This window comes from Callorhinus ursinus, unplaced genomic scaffold, assembly GCF_003265705.2.
Source record: "Callorhinus ursinus isolate GAN/ISIS: 27379988/994484 unplaced genomic scaffold, GSC_fseal_2.0 scaffold2, whole genome shotgun sequence".
NCBI classification, from domain to species: Eukaryota; Metazoa; Chordata; class Mammalia; order Carnivora; family Otariidae; genus Callorhinus; species Callorhinus ursinus.
The window spans coordinates 107,692,623-107,719,692 of NW_027397064.1; the positions used below are offsets into that span (position 1 = coordinate 107,692,623).

The window sequence follows — 27,070 nt, forward strand, 5'->3', positions numbered from 1 at the left end:
TCAAATGCTCCATTTCTGTTTACTCAGAACATTAAGATAAATACATCTGAAATATTACAAATATTTATATACAGGAATGACCACTGCCCATGACTGAAAAGAGGTCTGAAAAAAAAAACCCAAAACAGAGTCTCCCAACTTTTTTTAAGCCCTGGACGACCCATGAAGACAGAACTGAGTTCTTGATGCATTTTCAACACAGTTAACAAGCGTTGCATCTACATCAGTTTGGCCAATGCTGGAGGAAAGAATGAGGATGTGGAAAATCCCTATCCAGTGTTGGTGCCGAGCACCCAGCCTTCACCCACATGACCCTACAGACGTCATTTCCTGAAGCGCTTGAAAAGCGGGTGCACGTGCTTCGTGGAAGCCTTGCTCCGAGCCGAGTGGTACTCCATGTACACAGTGTCATCAGCCCCAGACATGGAGCTCATGGTGCCAAAGCGCCGAGATACCTGCAGGGGCACCCAGCCCATGGTTAGTTTCCAAGGGAAAAAATACTCCTTTTGTAACATTTATAATCATAATAAGTTTTATAAACTTTTTAAGTTTAATAAATACTAATTTATGAACATTTATTGACCACTTACTGTGTCTCAGGCATTGTCTGAAGCAGTTTACATGTATTTACATGTGTTAACTCATCCAATCCTCACAATTATTACAATTCCCATCTTACAGATGAGGAAACTGAAGCACAGAGAGATTAAGTAACTTGTCCAAGATCACACAGCTCTTAAAGCGCTGGGACTTGAACCCAGGCAGCTGGCTTCAGATTCCCTATTCTTTTTTTTCTTTCAGATTCCCTATTCTTAGCCATAAAGCTACTGTGCCTCTCTTAATGACAATTTATAAACAGAATTTTTCAACAACGAGGGCAGCAGTCCCCCAACACCTCGAGACTCCATCATTAGGCTCTGAATCAAGTGGAAATCCAGAAAGCCCTGGGCTTGAATCTTGGCTCTACCTCTCACTGGGTGACTCTGGACAAATACTGAATGTCTGAGCCTCAATGAACTCATCTGTAAAATGGGGACAGCCTCATCTGTCTTGACATAAGTGGTGTGAACAGAAATCACACAGGCAAGGGCCTGACCCAGACCGTGGCATACTACTTGCACCAGATTACAAGCCAAGTATGCAGACAGGCACCGAGCAATGCCCTCAACAGCCTGACCTTAGGTGGCTCACTGGTTGGTGGGAATGGCCTTAGTACACAGAGGCAAGAAATTTCCCTGAAGCATCCATCCATGGAGAGTGCCCAGAGGGGGATCCAGCCCCCACATTTGGAGGCAGAATGGCCTCAGGCTGGAGGGAGAGCAGCACCTCCCCAGGGGACCCTGCTTTTCTTTCCTTGTCCCAACCATTGCTCACCTTTTGGCTCTAATATCAATTTAATTTGTTTTCAAGTACCTGACAAAACTGTAGTTTTCTCTGGAAGGGCTGGTAAGAACTCCCCATAATGTTACTTTCATTAATTATACCATATTATATTGGCCTAGCACATGGCAGTGAATATTCAGTAAGTATCTGTAGAATAAATGGAAAGTTCACTATTTTCAGAAAACTCTAAATGTTTCAAGATAATAGTCAAACTACCATGTGAGCTGATCCTCAGACCCACCCTACAGGCTGGAAGGCCCAGCTCTATTACTGAAGAAGGGGCCAGAGCCGAAGTGACCTGCCTGAGGCCCCAGACGGTGGGCCCAGGCACAAGAGCCCCTCCCACAGCCACCCTGCTGTAAGCTTGGGGCCGCCTGTGCCATCCCGGGCCCCACTGGCAAGGCGCTACCAAAACCCGAACCAGACGTGAGGTGAACGGCGTGGGGGGCCAGCTACAGTGGCCGTGGACTTGGCCACGGGAAACAATATGTAAGGAAGGAAGGAGGTGCACCAAAGGGCTAATGGGGGCTGTTTCTATTACTCTCTTCTCTGCGGCCCCCTGGGCTTTCCAAGTCGTCACAGACGTCACACGTCTAAGACGTTACCCAGGTGCGCACACGCACACACACACACAACTAAGTACACATGCGCGCACAAGACTTCTGTCCTTTGGGAGGACGGACACCTGCAGCCTCGCCCACCCACTCACCTGGCTGGATCTGGAGGCAAACTCCCCTGCCACCACCTCCTCCTCGGCATCCAGGTCGGTGGCCGCCAGGACTTTCTGTAAGAGCTGCTGCTGCTCTTCCCTCGTGGAAAATGCCAGCTCTTCGTCCTCCAGGCCAGCAAGCTTTGTGATCACCTGCAGAACCCAACGCCACAGGCCCCATGTCCCCTTCTGTTTGCCCACCCCCAGGCCCAGCTGAGCAGGCGCCCAACCTCGGAGAGCTCCTCCCCAGCATTCCAGAGACCAGCTTGGGAGCCCCCTGCAACGCGGGGCTCAACTAGTGACTGCAGGGCAGGAGAGGTGAAGGGGATTCCAGAGAAAGCTACTCCCCCAACAGCAGATACAGGATCGCTTACAGAAGATCACTGGGGGCCTCGGCAGCTCTAAAATGTCCCTTCTGGCAGTTTTCCAGCCTGCACCAGATAAAGGAAGGGACCAAAGACAGACATGGCCTGCTGCCCGAGGGCAGGGTCTTCCGCCTCCCCGGCCCGCCAGGGCTTCCAGTGAGAGGGAACACTTAGAAACGAGATCCTGTCCAGGTGGATTTACGAGATTTTTTCTAAGAGAGAAGTCTGGTTTTCCTTTCTTTGGGGGTAACTTACTACACAGCCTACCTATCCCTGAGGAAAGCCTGGGCTGATGGTGTAGAGAAATCTTTTTGTCCCCCTTTAATTCTTCCCATCGTTTTAATTGAAAGAGAAGTCCCAGAAGTAGGGACGTGGCTGAGCCCTTCAAGTGGCCACAGACCCGGAGCACAGATAACGGGCACTTCTGCCCTGGCCCGACCACCCCTCTGGGAACTCCGGGGTCAGGGTTCTGGGAACTCTGATCTGGCTGCTCTCAGCGGGCAGTGCTGAAGGCAAGGCCAGGAAGGCAGAGACTGCTCCGCCCAACACAGACCATCGCACGCCCACGTGCCTTTCTGCCCAGCTCTCCTTTCGAAGAACCCAGAACACTCCCTCATGTGGTGCTTGTCTCCTCCTTGACCCTCCCAGGGATCAGGAGGTATGAATGCTGCCATCATTTACAGACACATAAACAGGCCATCGTGCAACTCCTTCAAAATACGGTCAAGTATCCTGTCCTCCAGCTCAGCATGAGAAGTCTGAAACTGTCACTGCTTCTGGCTACGGAAGGAGGGGCTGGACAGCCCTGACCTCTTGTCTGCAGCTAATAAAGGGAACTCACCAACTTGTAACAAGACGCGATCAAAAGCATCTGAAAAGGCAGCCTGTAGTCTTTTGTAAACCAAGAACCTGGGAACCTGCATGTTCTAGGGACATCCTTTCAGTTCTCTGCTTCCAGCACCCCCATCCACTCCCATAAATAAAAATCTTTGGGGGCACGAAAGCCTGACCTGAACAGGAAAGAGAGCAAACGCGCCAGCTGACAGAGGTCAGCCACAGCTTCGGCAGCCCCAGAACTGTCCGACTGCCCGTCCGTGGCATGCGGACAGCTCTGGCGTGAGGCCCGCTGAGGCCCAGGCTCGCAGCTGACTAAAGGAAGGGCTCCCCCCGGGGGGGCGCCCCATCACAGCCTTCCTCGCTCACATTACAAATCAGGTCTGTGGGCAATAGGAAGTCCTAAGGCTTGGGCTTGACTGCCATTGCTGGCGTAGGAAAGTAACTCAAGGGGCTCAGAGTAGCACAGCGATGGCCACAGCTCCAGGGCATCTCAAGTCCTGCGAGGCTAGCACATTTTCCCACCGACAACTAACACTCTTTTGGCAAGACAACTATAAAATGTAAACAAGTACAGAACCCAAGCCCCTTGCTTCAGAGGCCCCATTCTTTGACCAGTCACTGTGGGAAGCCAGGTGCTGCACAATATTTTCCCTCAAAGTCCCCGGCAATTCATGCCGAGAGGAAGGGAATCTGAGGCAGGGCTTCCAATGCCCTAACGTTCTGTGCCTGTCTGAGCTCTGTCTCACACTGGGGCCCACAGCAGTTCCTACTTCTCTTAGAGGCAAGGGTACCGAAAAAGCCCTGGTTCTATTCTGACCGGAGATCAATGAATACATACCTTAAAGCTATAACCCTGATCTACCAAAAACCTCTGCCGCTTGGTGGAGTAAGCCATTTCCTGTGTGTCCTGGGACACCAACGAGTAGAAGAAGGCATTGTACTCCTCGGCAACCATCCCTTAAGAGAGGAAAGGAGAAAGGACAACATTAGCTGTTACAGTGCCAGGAACCGAGGGTCCAGGGCTCAAAAGTAAGTATAGCTGACCCCTGAACAACACGAGAGTTAGGGGTACCGACCCCCCGCACAGCTGAAAATCCACATGTACCTCTGACTCCCCCAACACTTAACTACTCATAGCCTACTGCGGACTGGAAGGCTTACCAATAACATGAACAGCTGACTAACACCTATTCTGTATGTTATGTGTTACATAGTATTTTTAACATAAAGTAAGATAGAGAAAACATTATTAAGAAAATTGTAAAGAAGAGAAAATACACTTACAGTATTGAACTACAGTTATCAAAAAAATCCCTCACAGTTCAAACCCGTGCTAGTCAAGGGCCAGCTTTGCAGTCAGGGGGCTAATGGCCCCGACTCTGCTCAGGCACTTCATCAAAATTAAAAACATTTGTTTTTTGTTTTTTTAAAGATTTTTTATTTATTTGAGAGAGGGAGAATGAGAGATAGAGAGCACGAGAGGGAAGAGGGTCAGAGGGAGAAGCAGACTCCCCGCCGAGCAGGGAGCCCGATGCGGGACTCGATCCTGGGACTCCAGGATCATGACCTGAGCCGAAGGCAGTCGCTTAACCAACTGAGCCACCCAGGCGCCCTGTTTTTTGTTTTTTTTCTAAGGTTTATTTATTTATTTGACAGCGAGAAACACAAGGGGAACACAAGCAGGGTGAGTGGGAGAGGGAGAAGCAGGCTTCCTGGCCGAGCAAGGAGTCCAATGTAGGGCTCGATCCCAGGACCGTGGGATCACGACCCGAGCCCAAGGAAGATGCCTAATGACTGAGCCACCCAGGCACCCAAAACATTTGTGCTTTAAAGGACACCCCCCCATGAAAGTAAAAAGACAACCCACAGAATGGGAAAAGATATTTACAAAGCATGTATCTGATAAGGGATTTGTATCTGGACTATATAAATTACTATTACAAATCAATAATGAAAAGACAAATGACCCAATTATTAAAAGGGCAAAGAATCTGAACAGACATTTCTCCAAAGAAAATCTACAAATGGCCAACATCCCATGAAAAGCGCTCGACATCATTAGTCAACAGGGAAATGCAAACCAAAATCACAGTGAGGTACCACCTGGCACTCCCTAGGATGGCCAGAATCAAAAAAGATAATTACAGCAATTGTCAAGGATGTAGAGAAACTGGATTCCTCATACACTGCTGGTAATAGTGTAAAATGGTGCGGCCATTTTGGAAGATAGTCTGGCAGCTAATTAAAATGTTAAACAGAGAGTTACCATAGCTGACCCAACAATCTCCTCCTAGATATATACCCAACAGAATTGAAAGCATATGTCCACACAAAATTTGCACATGAATTTCACAGCAGCAGTATTCCTAAGAACCAAAAAGTGGAAACAACCCAAGTGTCCACCAACAGAAGAACGAATAAACAAGATGTGGCATGTCTGCTCAATGGAGGATCATTCGGCAATAAAAAGAAGGAAGTACCAAGGCACCTGGGTGGTTCAGCTGGTTAAGCGTCTGCCTTCAGCTCAGGTCATGATCCCAGTGTCCCGGGATCAACCCCGCATCAAGCTCCCTGCTCCGCGGGGAGTCTGCTTCTCCCTCTCCTCCCCGCTTGTGCTCTCTTCACTATCTCTCTCTCAAATAAATAAATAAAACCTTAAAAAAAAGAAGGAAGTACTACTACATGCTACTATGGAGGACCCTTTTGAAAACACGCTAGTCAAAGAAGGCAGCCGCAGAGGGCCCAGACTGCATGATTCTGTATGTATGCAATGTCCAGGACGGGCACGTTTATCGAGGTAAAACTAAGAGTCGTGACTGCCTGCAGTTGGGGCTAGGAGGCAAGGAGAAAGGAGTGACTGCCAGTGGGAAAGGGTTTCTTTTCTGGAGTGATGAGAATATTCTAAACATAGCCTCTGGTGACGGTGACAACTTTGCAATTATATTAAAAACCACTGTGGGCACCCGGGTGGCTCAGTCGGTTAAGGGTTCAATTTGGCTCAGGGTCATGATCTGGGGGTGATGAGAGCGAGCCCCAAATCGGGCTCCGCACTGGGTGTGGAGCCTGCTTAAGATTCTCTCTCCCTCTCCCTCTGCCCCTCCCCACCCCACTGTGCACACACGTGTGCTCTAAAAAAAAAAAAAGAAAAACCACTGAATTGTACTCTTCCAATGGACCAACTACATGGTACATGAATTCTATCTCAATAAAGTTACCAAAAAAAAAAAAAAGGTTCAGAGAGAAAACCTAGGACAGAACTGTCACAGAAACTGGGCCAGAGACACTGCAGCCTATAAAAGCTGATCCTTCCAGACAATCTGAAGATTTTTGCTTCACAGCTCAATTGTCAGCAGGTTCCGTGTCTGTGTACTGCCTCTGAATTCAACTATTTCTTAGTCTTATGAGAGCTCAGAGATGCAAGAAAGCAGCCGAATACCTTATGTCAAATAGTATTTTTTTAAAAAAACAAAATTCTACTCAAACTGGTTTTCAAGTTAGATTTCTTTTTTGGAAGGTGGTGAGTAAGGCTTAAGTTACGAATTACGTTCACATCTGCTAGGCAGATTCTATTCCTGTCAGCTTATAAAAGCTGCCATTTATCCAGCAGCCTCCTATGCTCTGTTACATAAGGCTTACTCCTCACAACAGCCCTGCAAGACGGGATGTACTCCCACTCTGGATGGAAAAGCAAGACTCAGAGGGGCAAACTACCTGCCCAAGGTCCCAAGGTCGGCCTGGTGCCCACATGCATGCTTTCTACTAATGTGCCCTGCCTCCATATTAAATACAGTTAGCTCCCTCCTACACATATTCTAACACGGTACGATTCCAACCTACACCCACCAACCCTGTTTCCGGACACCCTAGCAGTCCAGCTGTCTCCTAAGAAAGGAAAGCGAACACCCCGAGGACAAGGCCTGTGTCCCTGTCTTAGGGCCTCCCTGGTCCCAGGAGGAGGGGCGCCACCATCTCTAAGCAGCAGCACCAGTGCCTGTCACGCCCACTGTTGGGGTCTGGGCCCTTCGACCACAGTTATGAGGCACAGACTCCGACCTCCTGCATCCTCATGCACTGAGCATGTGACAGCCCAGCCGCAAGCTGCCGCCCAGGACAGGGCTCTTCCCAGGTGCTGTGTGAGGCAGCTAGCCGCGGCTGCCCGAGCTGCTCCTACCACGCCCTCCCCTTACTCCGGACTCAAGGTCCAGGCTCCAGGTCCTAGACATCACTGGTGGCCCAGCTCTGCTTTCTCCTGCTACGTCTACACCATGCACACCGCGCTCCTGGTTCCTCTTAACAATCTACCATCACAAGCACTCAGCTGAGCGGATATCCATGTGAACCAGGCAGCTGCCAGGGAAAATATGCACACAGTAACCCCAAGGCATGGAGATAATACGAGCCAGGCAGACCTTGGTCCTGGCTCTGGGATCCCTCCCTGCAGAGTCTACTAGGCCCAGGGGCACGACCTCGCCACTGTGAACACACAGGCAGCTTCCCAACCAACGTGGTTCAAAAGGAAAGACTTCCGGGCGCCTGGGTGGCTCAATTGGTTAGGCAACTGCCTTCGGCCCAGGTCATGATCCTGGAGTCCCGGGATCGAGTCCTGCATCGGGCTCCCTGCTCGGCAGCGAGTCTGCTTCTCCCTCTGACCCTCCCCCTTCTCATGTGCTCTCTTTCTCTCAAATAAATAAATAAAATCTTTAAAAAAAAAAAAAAAAAAGGAAAGACTTCCTGGAGCAGAAGGGGTAAGACCACCTTTACCTTTTTTGGCTCGGAGCACTCGCCCCAGCCTCTGGGCCTCTTGCCGCCGGGAGCCACCATGAGATGAGATCTGAATGAGAACATTTGCTTCTGGCAGATCAAACGATGTGTCGCCCACCTACAGAAATGAAACAGCCGTGAGTCTAGGAAGGTTTTTTATTTGGGACAGAAAGAAAAAAAAAAATCAATTGGCCCTGAACTTAAATAAGCTCTCTAGATAATTGAGAAAGATAATCACCATCCTCTTCTCTCTGTACCAGATGCAGGCAGGCCTCTAGGACCTACTGTGAATTCTCTGGAGAGCTGTCCTCAAGAAGCCGTCAGGACCCACAGTGCCCACCCGTTGTCTCAGCGACACTGTCAGTACGGGCTACTGGGGCCCAGCGATGAGCGGGTCCTATCAACAGACGCTCTCTGTAAATGATCCCTCTTCTTTTTTTGCTACAGAAACATGTCTTAACAAAATCATTCACACTCTCAACTGGAGGCCACTGAAACCACCGGCACGTGCGGGACACATGACCTAGTAGGGGCCACTGTCCACACTGGGCTGGATCTGGCTCTGGGTAACGGCCTCTGCTTGAGGGTCCCAACCACTGAGATTCCCAAGCACACATCAAAGTTTGGCACTTACTGACCCAGCCATGATCACTTTATTAGTAAATCTCATTTATTTTGAGCTTTGGGTCTGTTCTAATCTGAATGACTGCTCTACACTGTTGGGCCACAGCTTCTAAGAGCTTCACCTAGCTGGGCCTTCATGAGTTTGCATCGTGCTTACCTTGACCACCCACCATCGAGGCACACGAGGAGCCCGGAGAAAGGCCGCCTGAAGCCCACAGCAATCTCTAACTCCACAAAGAGAACCTCATCTGAATGCCTACTTTGGCCACAATAAGTAATGAAAATTTCCCCCTTAGATAAATAAAATATAATTTAAAATTCCCATATCCCCAAAGGAAGCGGGAAAAATCTCAGTCAAGCAAAGAGACTTTATAGATCATCCACAGTACATTAAACCCTGCATCTGCTCCTTCTGCTACCCATCAGGAAGCATTCTGTCCCCAGACACAGAAACATGGGAATGAAAACTGACACGTCATGTCCCTTCAACAAACATGAATTCACTGTCTAGACATCCCCTAGTGCCCCCCTACCCCAGGGGGTGCTGGTACCTCACCACCACCCTGCATGCCACACAGACCTTGGATATGAAGATGGTGTTGATTTTGGGGTTGTGCTTGAAATTCTGGAGAATCTGCATCCTCTCTCCTTGGGATGTAGGACCATAGATATAGGGTCTAAAGAAGAATGAAGCTGCATTAGGAAGGCCACAGAATCACCCCCTCAATTATCCTGAAAGCACATTAGAGGGAAAGGGAGCTCCTGCAAGGTTTCTCTCTTCCAGGAAGCCCTCCATCATGCAAGAATATCAGGAGAAGGCCCATAAAAATGAGTGGCTACAGACCCTCCGCCAACATTCTGGTCACCACTCTCTTCAGGATTCCCTCCTTTACTTTTTCCTTTTTTCTTTGTTTATGCTTTTTCCTGAGTCAGCATCCCTCGATCTAAGCTTCATGTTGACACAAGTAGTGCTAGCACAGAATCCAGGTGGGACTGTGAGCTAGTGAGGACGTTGCTGGTGATTCCTGAGAAGCTCTTTCTAGGTGCAGGGCCGTAGCTGGGATGCTAGCCCAGTCATTCTTGCCTTCCTGGCCCCTGGTCCATAGAGTCTGACCCCGGCTCCACAAGAGTGCTCACTCAGCCTGCCACTCCTGATGCCAACTTGCTCCCACCCTTGGAGCCCAGCTCAAAGATGGTGCCCCACCAAAGCAGCACAACTCTAGCCCCTGATCCCTGGGCTGAGGGTGACCGGGCGCCCTTTTCTATTTGCTCTGACCTCTGAGTCTGACCACCTGCTCCTCTGTCTCACCTGGTTCCTGGCCCTGGGGCCACAGAACCAGACCTTTAGATCCTAAGAAGTTCCTGAGAGCTTCCAGAGAGGAAGAAAAAAAACCAAACAAACCGAGCACCTTCTGCACTCCGGCTTGGAGTAGAGAAGCCACCTGGCGGCAGCTCCAACTTTTCAATTCTTACTTGTTCAGCCTAATGGCATATTCCTTCAGGGCAAACACGTTGTCAGCAAAGACAATAATCTTGTCATTCCTCCTTTCATGAAACTTGATCAGAAACTGGCAGGCTCTGAATTTGTTGGGGTTCATGGTGTACAGCAAGATTCGTTTCTTGGTTTTAATTGCCACATACTCCCGGTAAAACTCAGGAGACATTGGGCACCAAACCTGTGACACAGTAAGAACCACGGGTCAGTTTGCAAGTTGAAATATCACGTGATTAGAAACTTTCGAAGACCATTCACTTAGCAGTACTAGCTTTAAAATAAATCAAAAAGGGGTGCCTGGGTGGCTCAGTCGGTTAAGCGTTAGACTCTTGATTTCGGCTCAAGTTGTGCGATCGAGCCCCATGTCAGGCTCCAAGCTGGGCATGGAGTCTGCTTAAGATTCCTTCTCCCTTTCCCTCTGCCCCTCCCCATCTACTCCTTTCTAAAAAATTTAAAAAAAAATTATATATATCTATATCTATCTATATATACATATATAAACCAAATCAAGTACCCAATGGTGAACCAGGACATTCTTATATTTCTCTAACACATAGATTCTTAAATGTTATCGATATCCAGGGAATTACTTTTACACCAGCTCCAAGTAAGGGAAATCAGGTTCTCAACCAGTGGTCCAAGTAATCCCTCCTGTTTAGACCACCCCTTCACACACAAGTCCACACACAGCACTGCTATGGAGAACCACACACACAAACTTCCTAGCTCTGTTGTTGAGTCAGCCTAGCAATGATGTCCTAGGAGTAATGAACACACCTAGCACCTAGATCCTGGTTTGTAAATTTCATTCTCTACTAAAAGGGCACCCTGGAGAAATGGTTGATTCCAGGGCCAGGGTGGGTAGGGAAAGTACCAGCTGAGTCTAAAATATCTTCTGTGCCAGAAAGCAAGGAAGTGCTCAAAGAATGATGGGGACATGTCAAACAGATACAGAAGCCAGCTGGATGGAGGTCCCATTGGTTGCATTGGAGACAATTTGATCATTCGAATAAGAATGACAATAACACTGTTGAGGGCCTCCTCTGTGCAGGGCCCTGTGCACGGGCTGCAGGCAAGATAAAGGAAGCTCAGACAAATATACTGAAGTGCCATGGGTTTTAAAGGTCTCAAGCCTGTGAACACACAAAAAGGATCCTCTGGAAACTTTGTACTGAACAGGCCATAAAGCCTATCCTGACAGGCTTGGAATTCTGTGACCAGTGCCACTTCTGTGTGATCATCACAGATCCTTTCTTCACGCTGCAACCGACGTGGAATTAGCTGCCTTCGTTACATGCCGAAACAGGGCTGAGCTCAAATTCCTAGGTTTTGCTGCTGCTGCTGCCACTGTATTTTCTGGCTGCTCTCAGGCCACGTCCTGTCCGTGTCCACATTGGAATTTCTCATTCTTTACCGAAAAAGCAATTCTTTTTTCAAAGTAAAATCTTTAAAATTATGCATTTCAAAGAACATGAATGGTCCATAAACATACGAAACAATACTCAACGTCATTAAACAGGAAAACACATATTGAGATCATAAAGGAATACCATTTTCATACTTACTACGTCAGCAAAAATTAAACAAAAATAAAACTATTATGTGTTGGAGAAGATGTGGAAAAACCTCGCTCACCCTTGATGAGAAGGTCAACTGACACAAAACAGTTTTCTAGGATGCAACTAGTAAAGTGAACATCCACATAGCCTTTGACCCAGAAATGTTATTCCTAGGTGTATCTGCCAGAACAGTGGACTTCACAGTTGAAGTGAAACTAACATTTTTTTACATCACAAACTAAACATTCATATGCACGAACGGTTTTATTAAATAACATATACCCTTAATGTGAACAACACTGCTTTAGAAAAAATTACCCAAGGCCCCAAAAAACAGGTATAAAAATATTTGCAGCAACACTGTCATAACAGCAAAAAAAAAAAAAAAAAAAAAACTAAGCTCCAAATTTACAGAAACAAAATAAATCAGTGGCTCTCTAGGGCTGGGAGCAGAAGCAAGGATTCATGGCAAATGTGCGTGAGGGAAATCTGTGGCGGCAGGAAGTTCAATTCTAAAACTGGAGTGTGAGGATGGCTACAGAACTCTTTACACTTACTAAGATCAAAGGATTTCTAAATCATAGTATTTACTTACAACAGGTGAATGTTAAGAAACATGAAGTTATACCTCGATAAAGCTAATAAAAAGACAACTTAGCAACCTAAATGTCTGTCAACATTAGAGATTTTATTTTAACTTGCTATGTAATATTCCATTATATATCAAACTGTAATGTATTTGTACAATGGAATACTACAGAGCAATTCAAAAAAATGAACTACAGCTACTTGCATCATCAAAAAAGTAATACAGGGCGCCTGGGTGGCTCAGCCGTTAAGTGTCTGCCTTCGGCTCAGGTCATGATCTCAGGGTCCTGGGATCGAGCCCCACATCGGGCTCCCTGCTCAGCGGGAAGCCTGCTTCTCCCTCTCCCACTCTCCCTGCTTGTGCTCTCTCTCTCGCTGTGTCTCTCTCTGTCAAATAAATAAATAAAATCTTAAAAAAAAAATTAAAAAAAAATAAATAAATAAAATAAAAAAGTAGTACATTCTGCAAGAAACAAAAGCACTAAGAGACATATATAACCAGGTTCTATTTATATACATATACTTTTTTTTCTAAGATTTTATTTATTTATTTGAGAGAAAGAGTAAGCAAGCACAAGCAGGGGAGGAGTAGAGGGAGAGGGAGAAGCAGACTCCCCACTGAGTAGGGAGCCCAATGTGGGGCTCCACACCAGGACTCCAGAATCATGACGTGAGCCAAAGGCAGACGCTTAACTGCCTGAGCCACCCAGGCGTCCCTAAAGACTTTTTTTTAAAGGCAAAGCTAAACAAAAGAGGTGAAGGAAATATACACAGAAGATAAAATAATAAAGGGAAGCAAGAGAGTGACAAACCCAAGTTCCACAACAGTGGATACCCTGGCAGGGGGAGGAGAGAAGCAACTGGAGAGGAATAGGGGGCCTCAGAGATTTCTGCAACACTCTACTTTGTAAAATGGGTGCTGATTATGAAGATGCAACTACAGGGCAGGCAAGTTTTCAGCAGAGCAAGTCCACCTGCACAGGTTCTTCACACTCACCTTTACCCGAGAGGCCCCCTTCTGCCCTTTCACCCCAGCCAGTGAGTGACAGTCACTTCAAGATGCCAGAAAGGATTTTTGTTGTTGTTCCTTGTAAGGAGACTTACCTTTGAACATGTACTTTTAAGCATTTACCCGTGCAGGTATTCACTGCAGAATGAGATCAGGACAATGTGTTTCCCAGTATGTTCAGAAATAAAATGATCTAGGCCACAGGTGCCTTCTGGGGGCATCAAATCCAAGAGGCTTGGACACTGGGGTGGCCTGGATGGTTGCCTACGCAGGACCACCCAAGAATCCCTCAAGGGTGAGGGTGGGTGGGAAGAGCCTGAGGTGCTCCCTCCCAGAGGAGAGGAGCATGGATTTTGGAGTCAAACCAGCCTGGATTAGCATCCCGACTTGCACACTTACTGATTGTGTGCCCCTGGAACGTTGATTCTGCGGAGTGGGAAGAACACTGCCCACCACACGGGGGTGGGGGGCCTGAGGCAACAGGATGAGGTGGCGGCACTTTTGCGTAAGTTCTGACCTGTGCATCTGCCCGTGGAGGGGTGACCTGATCCCTTTCCCCTGAACCCTGCAGGGAGTCCCTCCCTTGGAGACAGTGCTGGGAAGAAGCCGGCTACCTCAGCACACTGGACTTTGGCTATGTAGCCGTTGTTCTGCAGCTCCATCCAGTTGGCTTCGTAGAGCTTGGGCCCAATCAGAAAATTTAAATCGACGATTTTGTCATCTTCCCGGACGAGGGTTGCAGTCAAACCCAGCTTGCAGTGGGCCTGCACGATGGTGAGCACCCGTCGGAACATCTTGGCTAGGGAGACAATCAGTGCATTCACACCGTCACTTTTTTAAATGCTCAAGGACTACACACAGCCTTGTGACTTCACACTGGCCTGGGACACTATGGAGGTTAACCCCCTGAATCACAGGAATCTGGCTCTAGACAAGAGTGACTGGGCAAGAACACTTAATCACCACTTTCAGACCTGTCCAAAAGAGGGAAGAAAAAGAGAACAAAAGGGAGAAATGGCTTTAGGGAGGCTCCAAGCTAGGGAACCCCAGGATCCTTCCTTGCAACAGCTAAGCTACCAGCAGGAGCCCAAATGGCAATTTGAAACATAACCTACAACACTTAAAATACCATTGAGTTCTAAACGATGCAAGGAATTTGCTCGCCCCGAAACTTATATCCAGGTTACAGGAATACGGATGGGTAATTGGGGGATCAGAGGATAGCATATGGATCTGCCCGGCTTCCCACCATCTTCCCAGAAACCAAGGGGACAAAAGGGAGACATGAAACCCCAGGCACACCCTGACCCTGGAAAGTCCCTTCTCCACGCTTTTCCAATTAGATTCATCTGGTCAACCAGCAACCCTGTCTTTCTCTCTTTGGAATGTTATAATTCTTTCTGATTTATCAAATTAAATAAACACACAAATGGGTATGAGACATTAATTTCAAAACACCCAACTGTGGTTTCCATGGGCTCATCTTTTAAAAATCCTAATACTCTGAAAGAAGGTTAAAATGTTTGAGTCATGCTTATCTTCTAATATAATTAAAGGTAACGCTAGTAATACTGCAGAACCAGACGTTAACAATCTGAGGAAGGAGGTGTCACACTGCACCAGAACATAAGCCAAAAACCTAAGAAGAGCAAAACAGCAGAGTACTGTCTAACCCCCAAGTACCAGGACTTCCAAGCCTAACGTGGTTTGCACATACACTTGGAAGACGAAGACCAGAAGCACAGTTATGTCCGAGGACTGTGCCGCTCCAGAAAAGGGTAGCCAAGGACCCCAGACCAGGCTCCTCATGTCAGAAAGGCATGGGAGCCAAGGCAATGGAGACACCAACCTAATGCAGGAGCCAGGAAGGCTGCACCAGATAGCCCAGAGATTCTATCAACCGAAGGGAAGCATGAGTCTCAACCCCACCTGGACAGTCTGCAGCCAGAAAGGCCTTCCTGTGGCATCTGCCCTGCAAACAGGTCACGTCCCACTACCACATTCTCTAACAGCCCTATGGCTGTCAGGAGGAAGAACTCACATACGATACAGTGCATGGCTTGACAAATTTTTACACAGGTATGTGCCTGTGGAATCACCCAGGTCAAGATAAGTGCTCTTAGTACTTGGAAGTCTCTCCTCTGACCCCTCCTGTCAATACCAGCACTCTCCCTCAACAGAACCACGACTAACCGACTTCAGTCACCCAAACTTTCTATAAATACAATCACAATACACACTTTGTGGGTATGACTTATTTCATTGTACGTTATGTCACAGTTGTCATTTGACATTTATTTGTGTGATTTTTTTTGTCCCTCCCACTTCAGCTCCAGTCCAAGCACAGAGCCTGATATTCAGTGGGTTCTTAATAAATACTTGCTAAAATAATGAAGTTGGCACAGTGTCCTGCATGCAGTAAGCACTTAATATATGCCAGTCCTGCAGTGCAAATTTCTTATTAATATAGTGACCCAATAGGACCCTTCTTGGAAGATGTATAAAACACCACAGCAACCTTTACCTTTTGAGATAGATCTCAAAGATTTATCATTCTACCTAATCCAACGTGGCAGATGTTTAACAATCAAGAAACTTACTGTGATTTACTAGAATTCCCTTATTTAACATTGGCTCTCTGGCCCAGTGAGTGTGGCCAGGCCAAGGGGCTCACAAGACTGAATTCAGAATTCTTTATGGCTGTTTGGTTTTACTATCTTACCCAGCCAGAGACAAACTGACCCAGTGAACCAGGGAAGAGACACACATAGACACCCATGGTGAGCGTGAAATTTTGTGGGGGTACACCTCTGTATCCTCATCACCAGGAAACCAATCCCAAGCCTGCCAGCCGCCCTCTAGGACCTGGGACACAGGCTAAAGAGGAACATCAACATAAACTAAATACACACACAAGGAGAAAGCCTCAAGTTTTCCCAAGCTTCAAACATAGCCTCCAACTAAACCACCACATGGCAATTCCAAATTCATCTGTAGGATGTGATTCTCTAGGTCACCAATTTCTAATCCAATCAGACGCAATAGCCCCTGCTCCCTAATTTTTTTTTCTTTTAGTTTTTAAATTAGCACACAGTAAAACTGGTGGGTGGGTGGGACTGGTTCTATAAATTTTAACACATGTATAGATTCATGTAACCACTCCCATAATCAGGGTACGGACCAATGCATTACCCCAAACACTCCCTTGTGCTCCCCCTGTACTGTCACACCCTCCTCAACCCCTGGCACCCACTGATCTGCTCTCCATCACTATCCTTTTGTCTTTTTAAAGGCACCATACACTATATAACCTTCTGAGATGGGCTGATTTCACTCAGCACGTACCTCTGGAGATTTATTTAAGCTGTTGCATGCAGCAACCGTGTGTTCCGTTTCATGGCTAAGTAGTGTTCCAGGGGAGGGATGGACCTGTTTGTCTATCTGGTCACCCACTGCCGGGCACTTCAGTTGCTTCCAGGTTTTGGAGACTCTGACTAGAGCCGCTATAAACATTCAGGAGCAGCTTTTTGTGTGAACCTGAGTTTTCATTCTCTAGGATGAATGCCCAGGGGTGGGCCTGCTGAGTCATATGGCAATTTTCTAAGAAACTGCCCAACTTTTCCACAGTGACCATACATTTTGCGATTCCCCTGGTGACACATGCTAGCTGCTCTGCCCTCTCGTCAGTACTCATTACTGTCACTAGTTTCCATTGTAGCCACTGTGATGGGTGTATAGCGGCATCTCATCTCCTGGTATTAATTTGCATTTCCCTCAAGGCTAATGATGTGAAACATCTCTTCCGATGCTTCTTGGCATCTGTACATTCTCTTCGGTGAAATGTCTATTCTTGTCTTTTGCCCATTTACTAACATCTTTGCCACTACCAGAATGTCCAACTGGCAATCAAATGAATGTGTTTAAAGCCTAACCTTCCCTCTATGGCTTTCAACATCTCAATTAATGGCCACTCTTTCCTTCCAATTACTAAAGCCAAAAACTTACAGTCATCCTTCATTTCTCTTTCTCTCAGATCCCACATCCAGCCAGTCAGCTTCATCCTCACAATACATCCAGAAGTAGATTACCTTTATTTTTACTCTTGCTGGTACCCACCCCACCGCTTCTACCCTTGCCTCCTCCAGTCTACTCTCAGCACCGCAGCGAGGGTGGTATTTTTATAGCCATAAATCAGATCATGTCACCCTCTGCTCAGATCCCTCAAATGGCTTCCCACCCACTCACAGTACAAGCCAAAGGCCATACAGTGACCTATGAGGTCCTACGGCATTTGGCCCACACTCTATCCTGCCTGCCCCTCTCTAACCTTGGCTTTGACTGTTCTCGTCTGTGTCCCTCCCACCACACGGGCACCCTGCTGTGCCAAGTACTCTCCCACATCAGGGCTAACACCCTGTTCCTTCAACCTGAAAGACCCCTGATACCTACCTGGCTTGCTGTGAACATCTCTAGGTATATTCAGACATCCAGGAGTGCTGGAGGGGTTCTCATTGCACCAAAAAGAAAGAACGCTAGGGCCACTTTGGCCATATTTCAAACATGAAAATGCCTCTGATTTCATTTCATTCAGAGAAATCTCAAATTTACACTTCTTAATTTATCAGGGCTCCCCCTTCATTTGTTTTATCAAAAAAGATTTGCCTAGACTACTACTCCGCAATAAAAGGGAAGACGTTATCAATACATGTTATAATATCGATATATCATGCGAAGTAAAAGCAGGCACATATAAGAAAATATGTATTATATGATTCTGTTAATAGGATGTTTCCAGAAAAGACAAATCTACAGAAACAGGAAGCACTTCAGTGGCCCCTGGGGCTGGGGGTGAAAGCACTGACTATGAATGAGTATGAGGGAGAGGTTCTAAAACTGGATCATGGTGATAGCTGTACAAGTTCACAAATTAACTAAAAATCTTGAATTGTACACTTAAAATGGGTGGATTTTATCAGTGGATATTATATCAATATAGCTATTCTTTAAAAAAAAAAAGATTGCTTGCAACACTTGGAAAAGTAGGGCTTCTATAATATATTAAGAATCAATACTTTGGGCTTCAAATAAAACAAACACCACTACGGCAAGGACTTCAGTGCTCCTGGTCCAGTTTTCATGGCACCACAAACCAGTGGGTTAAGGGTAAGCTGAGCTGCAACAGTAAGATGGAGGAAGGAGGGAAATACCATTTTCTGAATGACTATGCTGGGCCCATGATTAAGGAAGCTGTGAAGGGATACACCCATCCACCACCCACCCTCATCCCCACCCCCACATGCTTATGACTTACTTTAAACCTCTACCCAGCAAGCCTTTCTACCAAGATGAATGTACTACACAGCAGTCCTTCCCTCAACCCAACAAGTGGAAATCAATTTCTGTCTCTGAAATGAGAGGGCAACTCAGCTCTCAGCCTACTTACCTGGTATGGTATGGACTTCATCCAGGATCATGAGGCCCCACTCCTGAGTTTTGAGCCACTCCATGACTCGCTCAGCCTCCCAGGACCTTTTGGTGGTGTGGCCCAGCATGGAGTAGGTGCTAATGGCAATGGAGCAGCCTATGGGCTTGTCCTTGGCGTCGGAGGTGAAGCGGCAGATCTGGCTGTCGTCGATGGTGGACCACATCTTGAACTGGGCTTTCCACTGTTCCACAGACACAGCTGAGTTGCCCAGCACCAGACAGCGCTTTCTCACAGTGCATGCAGCTGTCACGCCAACCAGGGACTTCCCAGCACCTGTGCAAAACCAAAGGGCAATGAAAACCGAGGCCAGGTTGCAATGGACACAGACAGAATGACTCATCAACACACGAATCTGGGCGAATCCTCACAGCTGATGTTGTGAGGCACTTATTGTTCCAGAGCCTCTGTTTTCTTCTTTATAAAAAGGAGACATGCTCAGCTCATGCCAAACACGAGAATTAAAAGAGACAAGGCCCAGTCCCTCCTGTAGCATTTTCCATGAATTCTGTTCAAACACTGAAATCTCCAAACAAACCAGAGGTGAGAGACACTCCCATTGTTTGCCATTTTGAATGTGAGAAAATGAAAGCTGAGGACAACTTGCTCAAGCCATGGGGAGGTGGCGCTGCTGGGGCACACGGACCACAGAGAGGGCTCAGTACAAGGCAGCTGCACTGAGAGCTCAGGATTATGGGAAAGACGGACCCTACTGGCACAGACAGAAGCAAAATTCCAGGGCTTCCAAGTTACTATCACCCACCATTTGAAGATCAAGATAAAAATCAAGCTCTTCCTTTTAAACAACAATTCCTCTTTTACCAGGCATGTGCATCAAAATCACCCAGGGTGATTTAAAAAAAAAAAGAACTTGAAGGCACAGGCCTCTCCCCTGGAGATTCTAACCTCCTTAAGTCTGAAGTAGGGCCCCCAGGTGAATCTGTTGTGACCTGTGGCCAAGAATGCTGGTTCAGGACCTGACATGACTTAGGACAAATGACATCAGACAGGTGCCAAGGGGGCTGTACGACCCTTTCTTGGACGTGTACACTGTAATAAGCCATCCAGGAATAAACACGCAAAGTTTCTGTGCTAGGAAGTCCCCAAATACACACAACTCACAAGACTGATTGCAAAGAACAAGACCCTAACCCCAGTGTGTAAAATAGCACTTTCCCCTCCTCACTGTCTAACCACTCACCCTGCCTCTTCTCCAGTGCCCAGGATCTGACACTTGGCTTAGTTGATCTGTTTACCCTCTGTCTCTCTACCATCAAAACAAGCTCCGTAAGGTCAGAAGTGTTGTTCTATCTACCAATGCAACCCCAGTGCTGAGCTCAGAGCCCTGCCACTCAAATATTTGTTAAGTCATGAATGAGGGAATCATCTGAACTTCGCTGCTCCCAGGTGTAATTTAGAGAAAGGTACACAAAAGAGAGTAAGGGGAAGCTGTCAGACCAAGACAGAAAAGCCTGACCCACCTTCTTCACTCAAGTGTCACTTACCACAAGGAAGAACAATGACCCCAGAACGGGCACGTCCGTTCCCAAACATCTTCCGCAAGCTCTTCTCCTGATAAGGTCTAAGGACAGCTGTGGGTTTCAGGTCAATGTTGATATCCGGGTTAACAGAATCATTCCGGAAGTCATATTCTGCCAACAAAGGGTACTCCAGGTGGATGCAACGTTTCTGGAGTTCCTCAATCATTTCCTGGGGAGTGAGCATGAAAGAGGTTTTATAATCTTAAGTCCAAAGCATGCTCATAAACTGTACATAATCCAAGGGGCCATTTCCTACATCTCCCTAGGACTTGTGAAGACTGACACACCAGCCTGAGGAATAGGACACGCAGGACTAACTCCATTAGGAGGAACGATGCTACAGCCCAGACACCAAAAAGGAGAAAGCAATACAGGAACAGACGGGAACCCCCTCTCCCACAGACTGCAGAGTCCACGCAGGGCTGGGCCAACTTAGGCAGGGTGCATGCACTAACCTGCTTGACTTCAAAAGACACTGTCTGGGTCTCTTCTTCTTCTTCCTCATCCTTGTCCATTTGTTCATAAAAGTCAAACAGGTCCGTGGGGATGTCAGATTTACCCTGTGGATCTGTCACCCGGGAAGTAGAAGGCCCACCACTGCCTTCAGCAGTTTTGGCAATCTGTAAGAGAAAGGCGGGATCTGGACCTCTATACGACGAGCCCTCCTGCTATCAGACGAGAGCCAAAGTTGCAAGGGAAACTGCAGCTGTAAGAAGACTGTAGGGTCCCAAGGTTGCAAATGCTGAACTAATAGCCCCTGCGAGAGCTGACATCCCAAATGCTCCCACCCCCAAGGGTGACCCAGGAGGCCACCTACAGCAGACTTGCTGGTGAAAGTCTCTGTGATGAGCTCTGTAGCCTCCCCCTCGGAGTTCCGCAGGCGGCATTCCCGGATCACTGGATCCTGGAGAAGATGCTGGATGACATCAGGGTGGGAACTTTCAACGAAGTACCTGCAAGAGGGGATGAAGGAGGGGACTACTGACTGGTACACCATTTCCAGAAGGTTCTGTAGCTCATTTAATCAGATGGTCTGGAAAGAGTGGCTTTGTACCTCTCTCCGCTCTTACTCTCACACAGCCTTGGCCAAATCTGAGCTATGAGCTACTGGCCAAGATACAGCAAATGAGGAGCAAAACACTGCTTTAAAGTCAAATAAGGAGGGCTCTGAGTCCCAGTTCCACTGCCAGGGGGCACACAGTGGCCAGTGAATGAATCTCCAGTCTGGGTCACTTCACTTTGTTTATTCCTTTTATCTCCTTACCCAGCGGAGTAGGTGCTAGCACAGACAGTCCACAGACGTGAGCTCCTTGCCCCCTTCTCTGCACAAGGTGAAAGTGCCTCGGGCCGGCCTGTCACAGAATCCCTTACCTGTTGTGCTTCAGGACCAGCTTGACTTTTCCATAGCTGACAGTACACAACTGCAAGGAGTGACATCAAACAGGCACGATTAGCAATACGCGGCTCACTCAGGACACATTCATTACTGGGCACGTCTTACTACTTACCAAGTGAAGAGCTCATTTTACTTTAGGAAAGCCCAACATGCAATCCTAAAGAGGTTAGGTCTGCCTAAATTGAGCTTTTTCTTATTAATCTCTACTTTTGAGAGTAAAACCTTGCTCTTGCCTGGCTCTGATACACATCCCTTGATTTATAAAATGCTATGTAAAATCTTTCTTTTATTTTCCCTTCCCCTTTCCTCTCCATTCCCACAGGCCCCATCCTAACCCAACGGTTCGTCCAGCCACACCAGCATTATTACAGCTCCCAGCACAAAGCTGGCACAGAGTAAGGGTTCCGTAATGGCTGCCTAAATTAAATGGAAAGCCTCCCGGCCTCCTCACCAATGGTCCTATTTCCCCAACTAGAGTCTAAGTTTCTTGATGGAAGAGAATACAGCTAAAATCTTCCAAGTGCCCAACAATCTTTAGGATGGAACGCAGCAGAGGTTGTGTGGTGGCCATGGAAATTCGCCACTCTGATCTCGGGCTGTGGCCTGCCCCTGCTGCTGCCCTCTGAATCTACCACTGTACTGTACCAACACCTACATTCCTGCAGGCAGCTGCCGGCCAAGACTGAGCACAGCTAGCGTGCTGATGCAGGGTTCATTCCAGCAAGGTACAGGACTTCTCCCTGGACACCTTTCCATATCACAAGAAGCGAGAACTCTCACCAGGGCTCCTGTCAGCTTCTCTGAGATTGGATGCTTTACTGTACTGGATGCCTGTGGCACTCACCTGCCACTCCAGATTTGGGGGTCTGAATCCAACTCCCTTTAGATCAGTCAAGGGCAAGAAACTCACTGTCCATCTCTTCTGAATGGCATTCACCTATCTCTCAGGACAAACCCAAGCATGTTCAACTGCTCTTCATATGGAACCCTAGCCACCTCAACACTTGGAAGTTCTTTTTGACATTCCCAAACAGAAATTGTTGACTATTGGTCCCATGCAGGTATTCGGCCCTAAACAGTTTACCAGTTATATTAGTCTACTCAGCTGCCATACAGAACACCAGAGACTGGGAGATTTAACAACAGAAACATTTCTACAAGTCCACAATCAAGTAGCCAGTGATTAGTTTCTAATTAAGGCTCTCTTCCTGGCTACCTTTTCACCATGTGCTCCTATGACCTCTTCCTTGTGCACACACAAAGGGAAAGAGAGCATGTAAGCTTTCTGGCTGACACTTCTTAAAAGGATGCTCATCCTACTGGATCAGGGCCCCAGTCTTGTGATCTCATTTAACCTTAATTATTTCCTCATTCCAAATACAATCACATTAGGGGTTACGGCTTCAGCGTTATGAATTTTGGAGGGGACACAATTCAGTCCAAAACACCATTCTCTTTTGGCTGCATTCCCAAATAACCCTGGCCAAAAGGGCTGAATTAGTATTCCCAGTGCGTTAGTAACCATTGTCTCAGAGCAACTCATGGGACATGTGGCCTCAGCAAGAACACCATGCTGGATCCAGAAGAGTAGGAGCTCGGGTAATCAGTTATGCGGGCTCCCCACATGAGATCTGAATGGCATTTTCATGACTGCCACAGGCTGAGAGCGTGTAGCATCTGTCTCCACTATTACTACGTTAACAAGGAAGGCAAAAGAGCTGGCCTTAGCCCCCACTTGCCTTAATAAACTGAATAATTCCATCAGGGACTCCCGTTTTGCTGAGCTTCCTGAGGTACTCAGTGATGTCACTGGTTTGCAACCCAACACTGACAGCTGCATACAGGGAGTAGGCAGTTAGTTTGTACTCATGCACATGGGTTGGTCGGCACACTGGCTCTGCGATGGCCACCAGGAAGTCTTGAGCATATTTGTAAACTGGAGAGAAGGCTTCTAAGAAGATGTGGCCATCAGGAGCCTAAGAAACACCAAATGGACACAACAGACAAAGAAATTAATGAGCTGTAAAGACTATTAGACTCTTTCCCAGATCATTATCCAGAAAAGAGAAGCTGCCCAAAAAGTCTTTAACACCCGGGATGTTTTTGTAAGCACTCCTTCGGCCAACTGTGAGACCTGTTACTTTAATCAGATACAAGGAATGGAGAGACAAGGACAGGTTTCCAAAGTCAGGAGCTGCCTCCCACTATTCTTCATAGGGAAAGCCCACCTTATTGGCTATCCTCAAGGTACCTTTTGGCCAGGTTTCAAATGAATGTAGAGTATTAATTACTTCAAGCTGAGCAAAAGAGCTGCCTAGCAAATACATAACTTCCATTAATTTTTTAAATGGAGAATTAAAATAATACATAGTAAATGGCATTTATTCGATAAATAAAAAAGTATTTCCACGCAGGCGGTAGAAATGGAGGGAAGGTGAGTAAGAGGAAGGGCCTGGAGATGAGGGCAGCCCAAGTCTAGCCAGCACATGTGTGCCACGCCTGCTCATTCCTATCTTGGGCTGCTCAAACAGTATGTATGAAAGCTCTCTCCCGGCCAGCAATGGAGAGTAGTACCCTGCATTTCTATTTTGGGTCCACAAAGTCTCGGTCCTGCCCTAGCTGAGGGTATGCTTACCACCCAGAGAGGCCTCGAGGTGTGGTCGTCCTTCAGCGGCATCTGCAGCCTGTAGTCCTTGGCTCCATATTCATCCACTTTGGTGCCAGACTCATCCACCTGCTTCCCGGCCGCCGAGGGGACCGCTTCCTGAGAGTCGTTCCCAGGGACGTCGTCTTCATCTTCTTCTTCATCCTCGTAGTGCCGCTTCTTGGACTTCTTCTTATCTGCAGATACGGATACACAAGTGAGCCCAGCAGGAGGAACCTAGGGCTCCCTCCTAGCGGCATTTCGAGGAAGCCTGGCAGCAGCCGTATTTCCCAAACGCCAGACACTCCTAGCCAAGAGCCACCTGCGTGCCTCTGGCGTGCACTCCCTCAAATGCTTCCCACCCGTCCCACGACACAGGGCGCCCAAAGGTCAAGGATCGCCCCTGGCCCAGCGGCCTGTCGCGACAGCATGTACAAGGCCGCGCGCGAGACACTGTGGGATCGGCAGGCGCTGAGAAACCCGGAGCAGCTACGACACGGGACGATGGGGACGGCGAACGCAGGCAGGCCCCGGCGCGCCCGCGCCACGTCTCACCGCGGTCCCCCCGGTCTCTTTTGCCCATGGCAGCTACAGCACCAAAAAGCCGGTGCCACGGGTCCCCGCGGCGGCTCCTCCCAGGGGGACTTCCGCTTCACACCGGAAACTCTTTCGGCAAACACACAGGAAGTCCCGCCTCTGAGCTCCGGGTCGCAGGGTGGGCGAGCAGGCCTTGGGACTGCGTTTTTTCCGTGGTGTGCTCTTGCCGGAGCCCGTTTTTCGCTCCTATTCCTTCCTGTAGTCAGTCAATGAAGTATTTATTGAGCATGTTTATGGAAGTCCAGGCACTGTTTTTAGCCTCTGGGGTAGGACAGTGAACAAAGTAAGGCCCTGGCCGCCTGGAACTTAAATTCTGAAAGAGATGTGGGCCGTAAACATAACGGCGTTAAGAGCTCCAAGAAGAAATAAAACAGGGCCCAGAGTGACAAGCAGTGCCATTCTAAATAGAGTGACCTCAGAATGCCTCTCTGTGGGGTATCTGGGTAATGGACACTGGGGAAGTTATGTGTTGTAATGAGCACTGGGTATTACATAAGACTGTACCCCTGATGAATCACCTGAACCCCTGAAACAAATAATACATTGTTAAGTAATTGAATGTAAATTTTTAAAAATGAAAAAAATAAATCAGGAGAGTTCCCGGGGGGGAAAAATGCCTCTCTCGAGTGACATTATTCGAGCAAAAGTTCTGAAAAAGTGAGGCAGTATGCTACGTAAATCGCAAGGGAGAAGCCCTGTGAGCCTAGGACTCCACCACACAGGTTTGACCTCTAACAGGAAGATGAGAGGGGAGCAGTGTGGCTGCAAAAGTGGGGGAGAAGACTTAGTACCCAGTACTGTACATGTAGTTTAGTGGTTCTCAAAGTGAGGTCCCCTGGCTGCATCAACATCAGACAGAAACGTTCTAACTGAATAGAGGCACAGATGCAAAGTATCAGGCCCCACCCTAGACCTATTGAATCAAAACTCTAGGGACACAACAGTCTTGTTCACAAGATGCTGATTGATGGTCAGGTTTGAGAACACTGATATAGAGCCTTGTAGGCTATTGCAAAAACTTTGAATTTTATTCTGAAATAGGAAACTGCTAGAGATTTTTGAGCAGAGAAATGACAATCTGATTCAATATTAAAAAGTCAATCTACACTAGCTGCTGTGTTGAAGATAGCCTTTACAAGGTCACGGGCAGTGATTGCAGCACTCCGGTTGAGAAATGCTGGCTTTACCAGGGTGGTAGGGGTAAAGGTGATGAACAGTGGTTCCAGTCTGAATGTATTTTGAAAGTAGAGTGGGAGTTGCTGACTGACTGGATATGCAAAGTGAGATAGAGGAGTAAAGGATAACTCCCAAGATTTTTGGCTTCGGCAACCATAAAAATGATGTACCTTAAAGAACGTACAGGTTTGGAGGGTGGTTCTAGACATACTGAATGTGAGTGGCTGTATTAGTCCACTTGAGTGCCATAATAAAATGTCACAGACTGTGTGACTTAACAGAAATTTATTTTTCCACAACTCAGGAGGTTGGAAGTCCAAGATCAAAGTCCTGCTCTGTTCCTGGCTTGCAGATTAGCACCTTCTTGCTTTCTTGCTGTGTCCTCACTGTGGGGTTGAGGGAAGGGCAAGAACTCTGGTGTCTTCCTCTTCACATAAGGACCCCAGCTCTTCCAGATTAGGGCCCCACCCTTATGACTTCATTTAAATTTTATCACTTCCTTAAAGGTTCTGTCTCCAAATACGGTTCACAATTTCAGTTAGGGCTTCAACATACGGCTTTTGGGGAGAATACAATTCTTCTGTCCATAGCAGTGTGCTAATAGACAATTAAATAAAATGTCAAGAAGGCAGTTGGATGTAAGCCTGAAGCTCAGGGACCTAGAAATATAAGTTCGGGAATTGTCAACATATGTATGGTACTAAGCTATAGAACTGATGGAGGCTGCCTAGGGAATGAATGTAGGTAAAGAAAAGTTTGGGATACATTTTATAGTGAAGAAGCTGGAAGGTGGAGAAGTGAGGCAAAACCAGTCAAGGAGAGAGAGGTAACGAAATGAGGAGACCTGGAAGTCCTGCTTTCATTTGACAGCATTTCGGGGTAGAGGAAGTGATCAGCTGTATTA

The 27,070-nt window shown here is 47.4% G+C and overlaps 1 protein-coding gene across 1 annotated transcript; it reads right to left on the reverse strand.

Annotated features, from left to right (window-relative positions):
• Positions 1-25,077, reverse strand: ERCC3 (ERCC excision repair 3, TFIIH core complex helicase subunit). The gene is made up of 15 exons (XM_025857762.2): positions 24,949-25,077; positions 24,385-24,590; positions 23,489-23,725; positions 21,725-21,774; positions 21,171-21,306; positions 20,809-20,973; positions 20,318-20,522; positions 18,774-19,088; positions 13,945-14,129; positions 10,153-10,355; positions 9,260-9,356; positions 8,056-8,173; positions 4,133-4,251; positions 2,093-2,245; positions 1-455 (listed from the first exon to the last, which is right to left on the reverse strand). Exons 1-15 carry the CDS (start codon positions 24,974-24,976, stop codon positions 324-326), a joined length of 2,349 nt encoding a protein of 782 aa, XP_025713547.1. The 5' UTR covers positions 24,977-25,077; the 3' UTR covers positions 1-323.
• Between the last annotated feature and the right edge of the window lie 1,993 nt (positions 25,078-27,070).

Excerpts from the sequence above, each read along its gene's own strand:
- ERCC3 (XM_025857762.2), bottom strand. The coding sequence starts at position 24,976 with ATGGGCAAAAGAGACCGGGGGGACCGCG. Across the intron at positions 23,726-24,384 it reads CCTCGAGGCCTCTCTGGGTG|GCTCCTGATGGCCACATCTT; the intron begins GTAAGCATACCC and ends GGTGTTTCTTAG. Across the intron at positions 4,252-8,055 it reads AGTGCTCCGAGCCAAAAAAG|GGATGGTTGCCGAGGAGTAC; the intron begins GTAAAGGTGGTC and ends TCCTCTCTTAAG.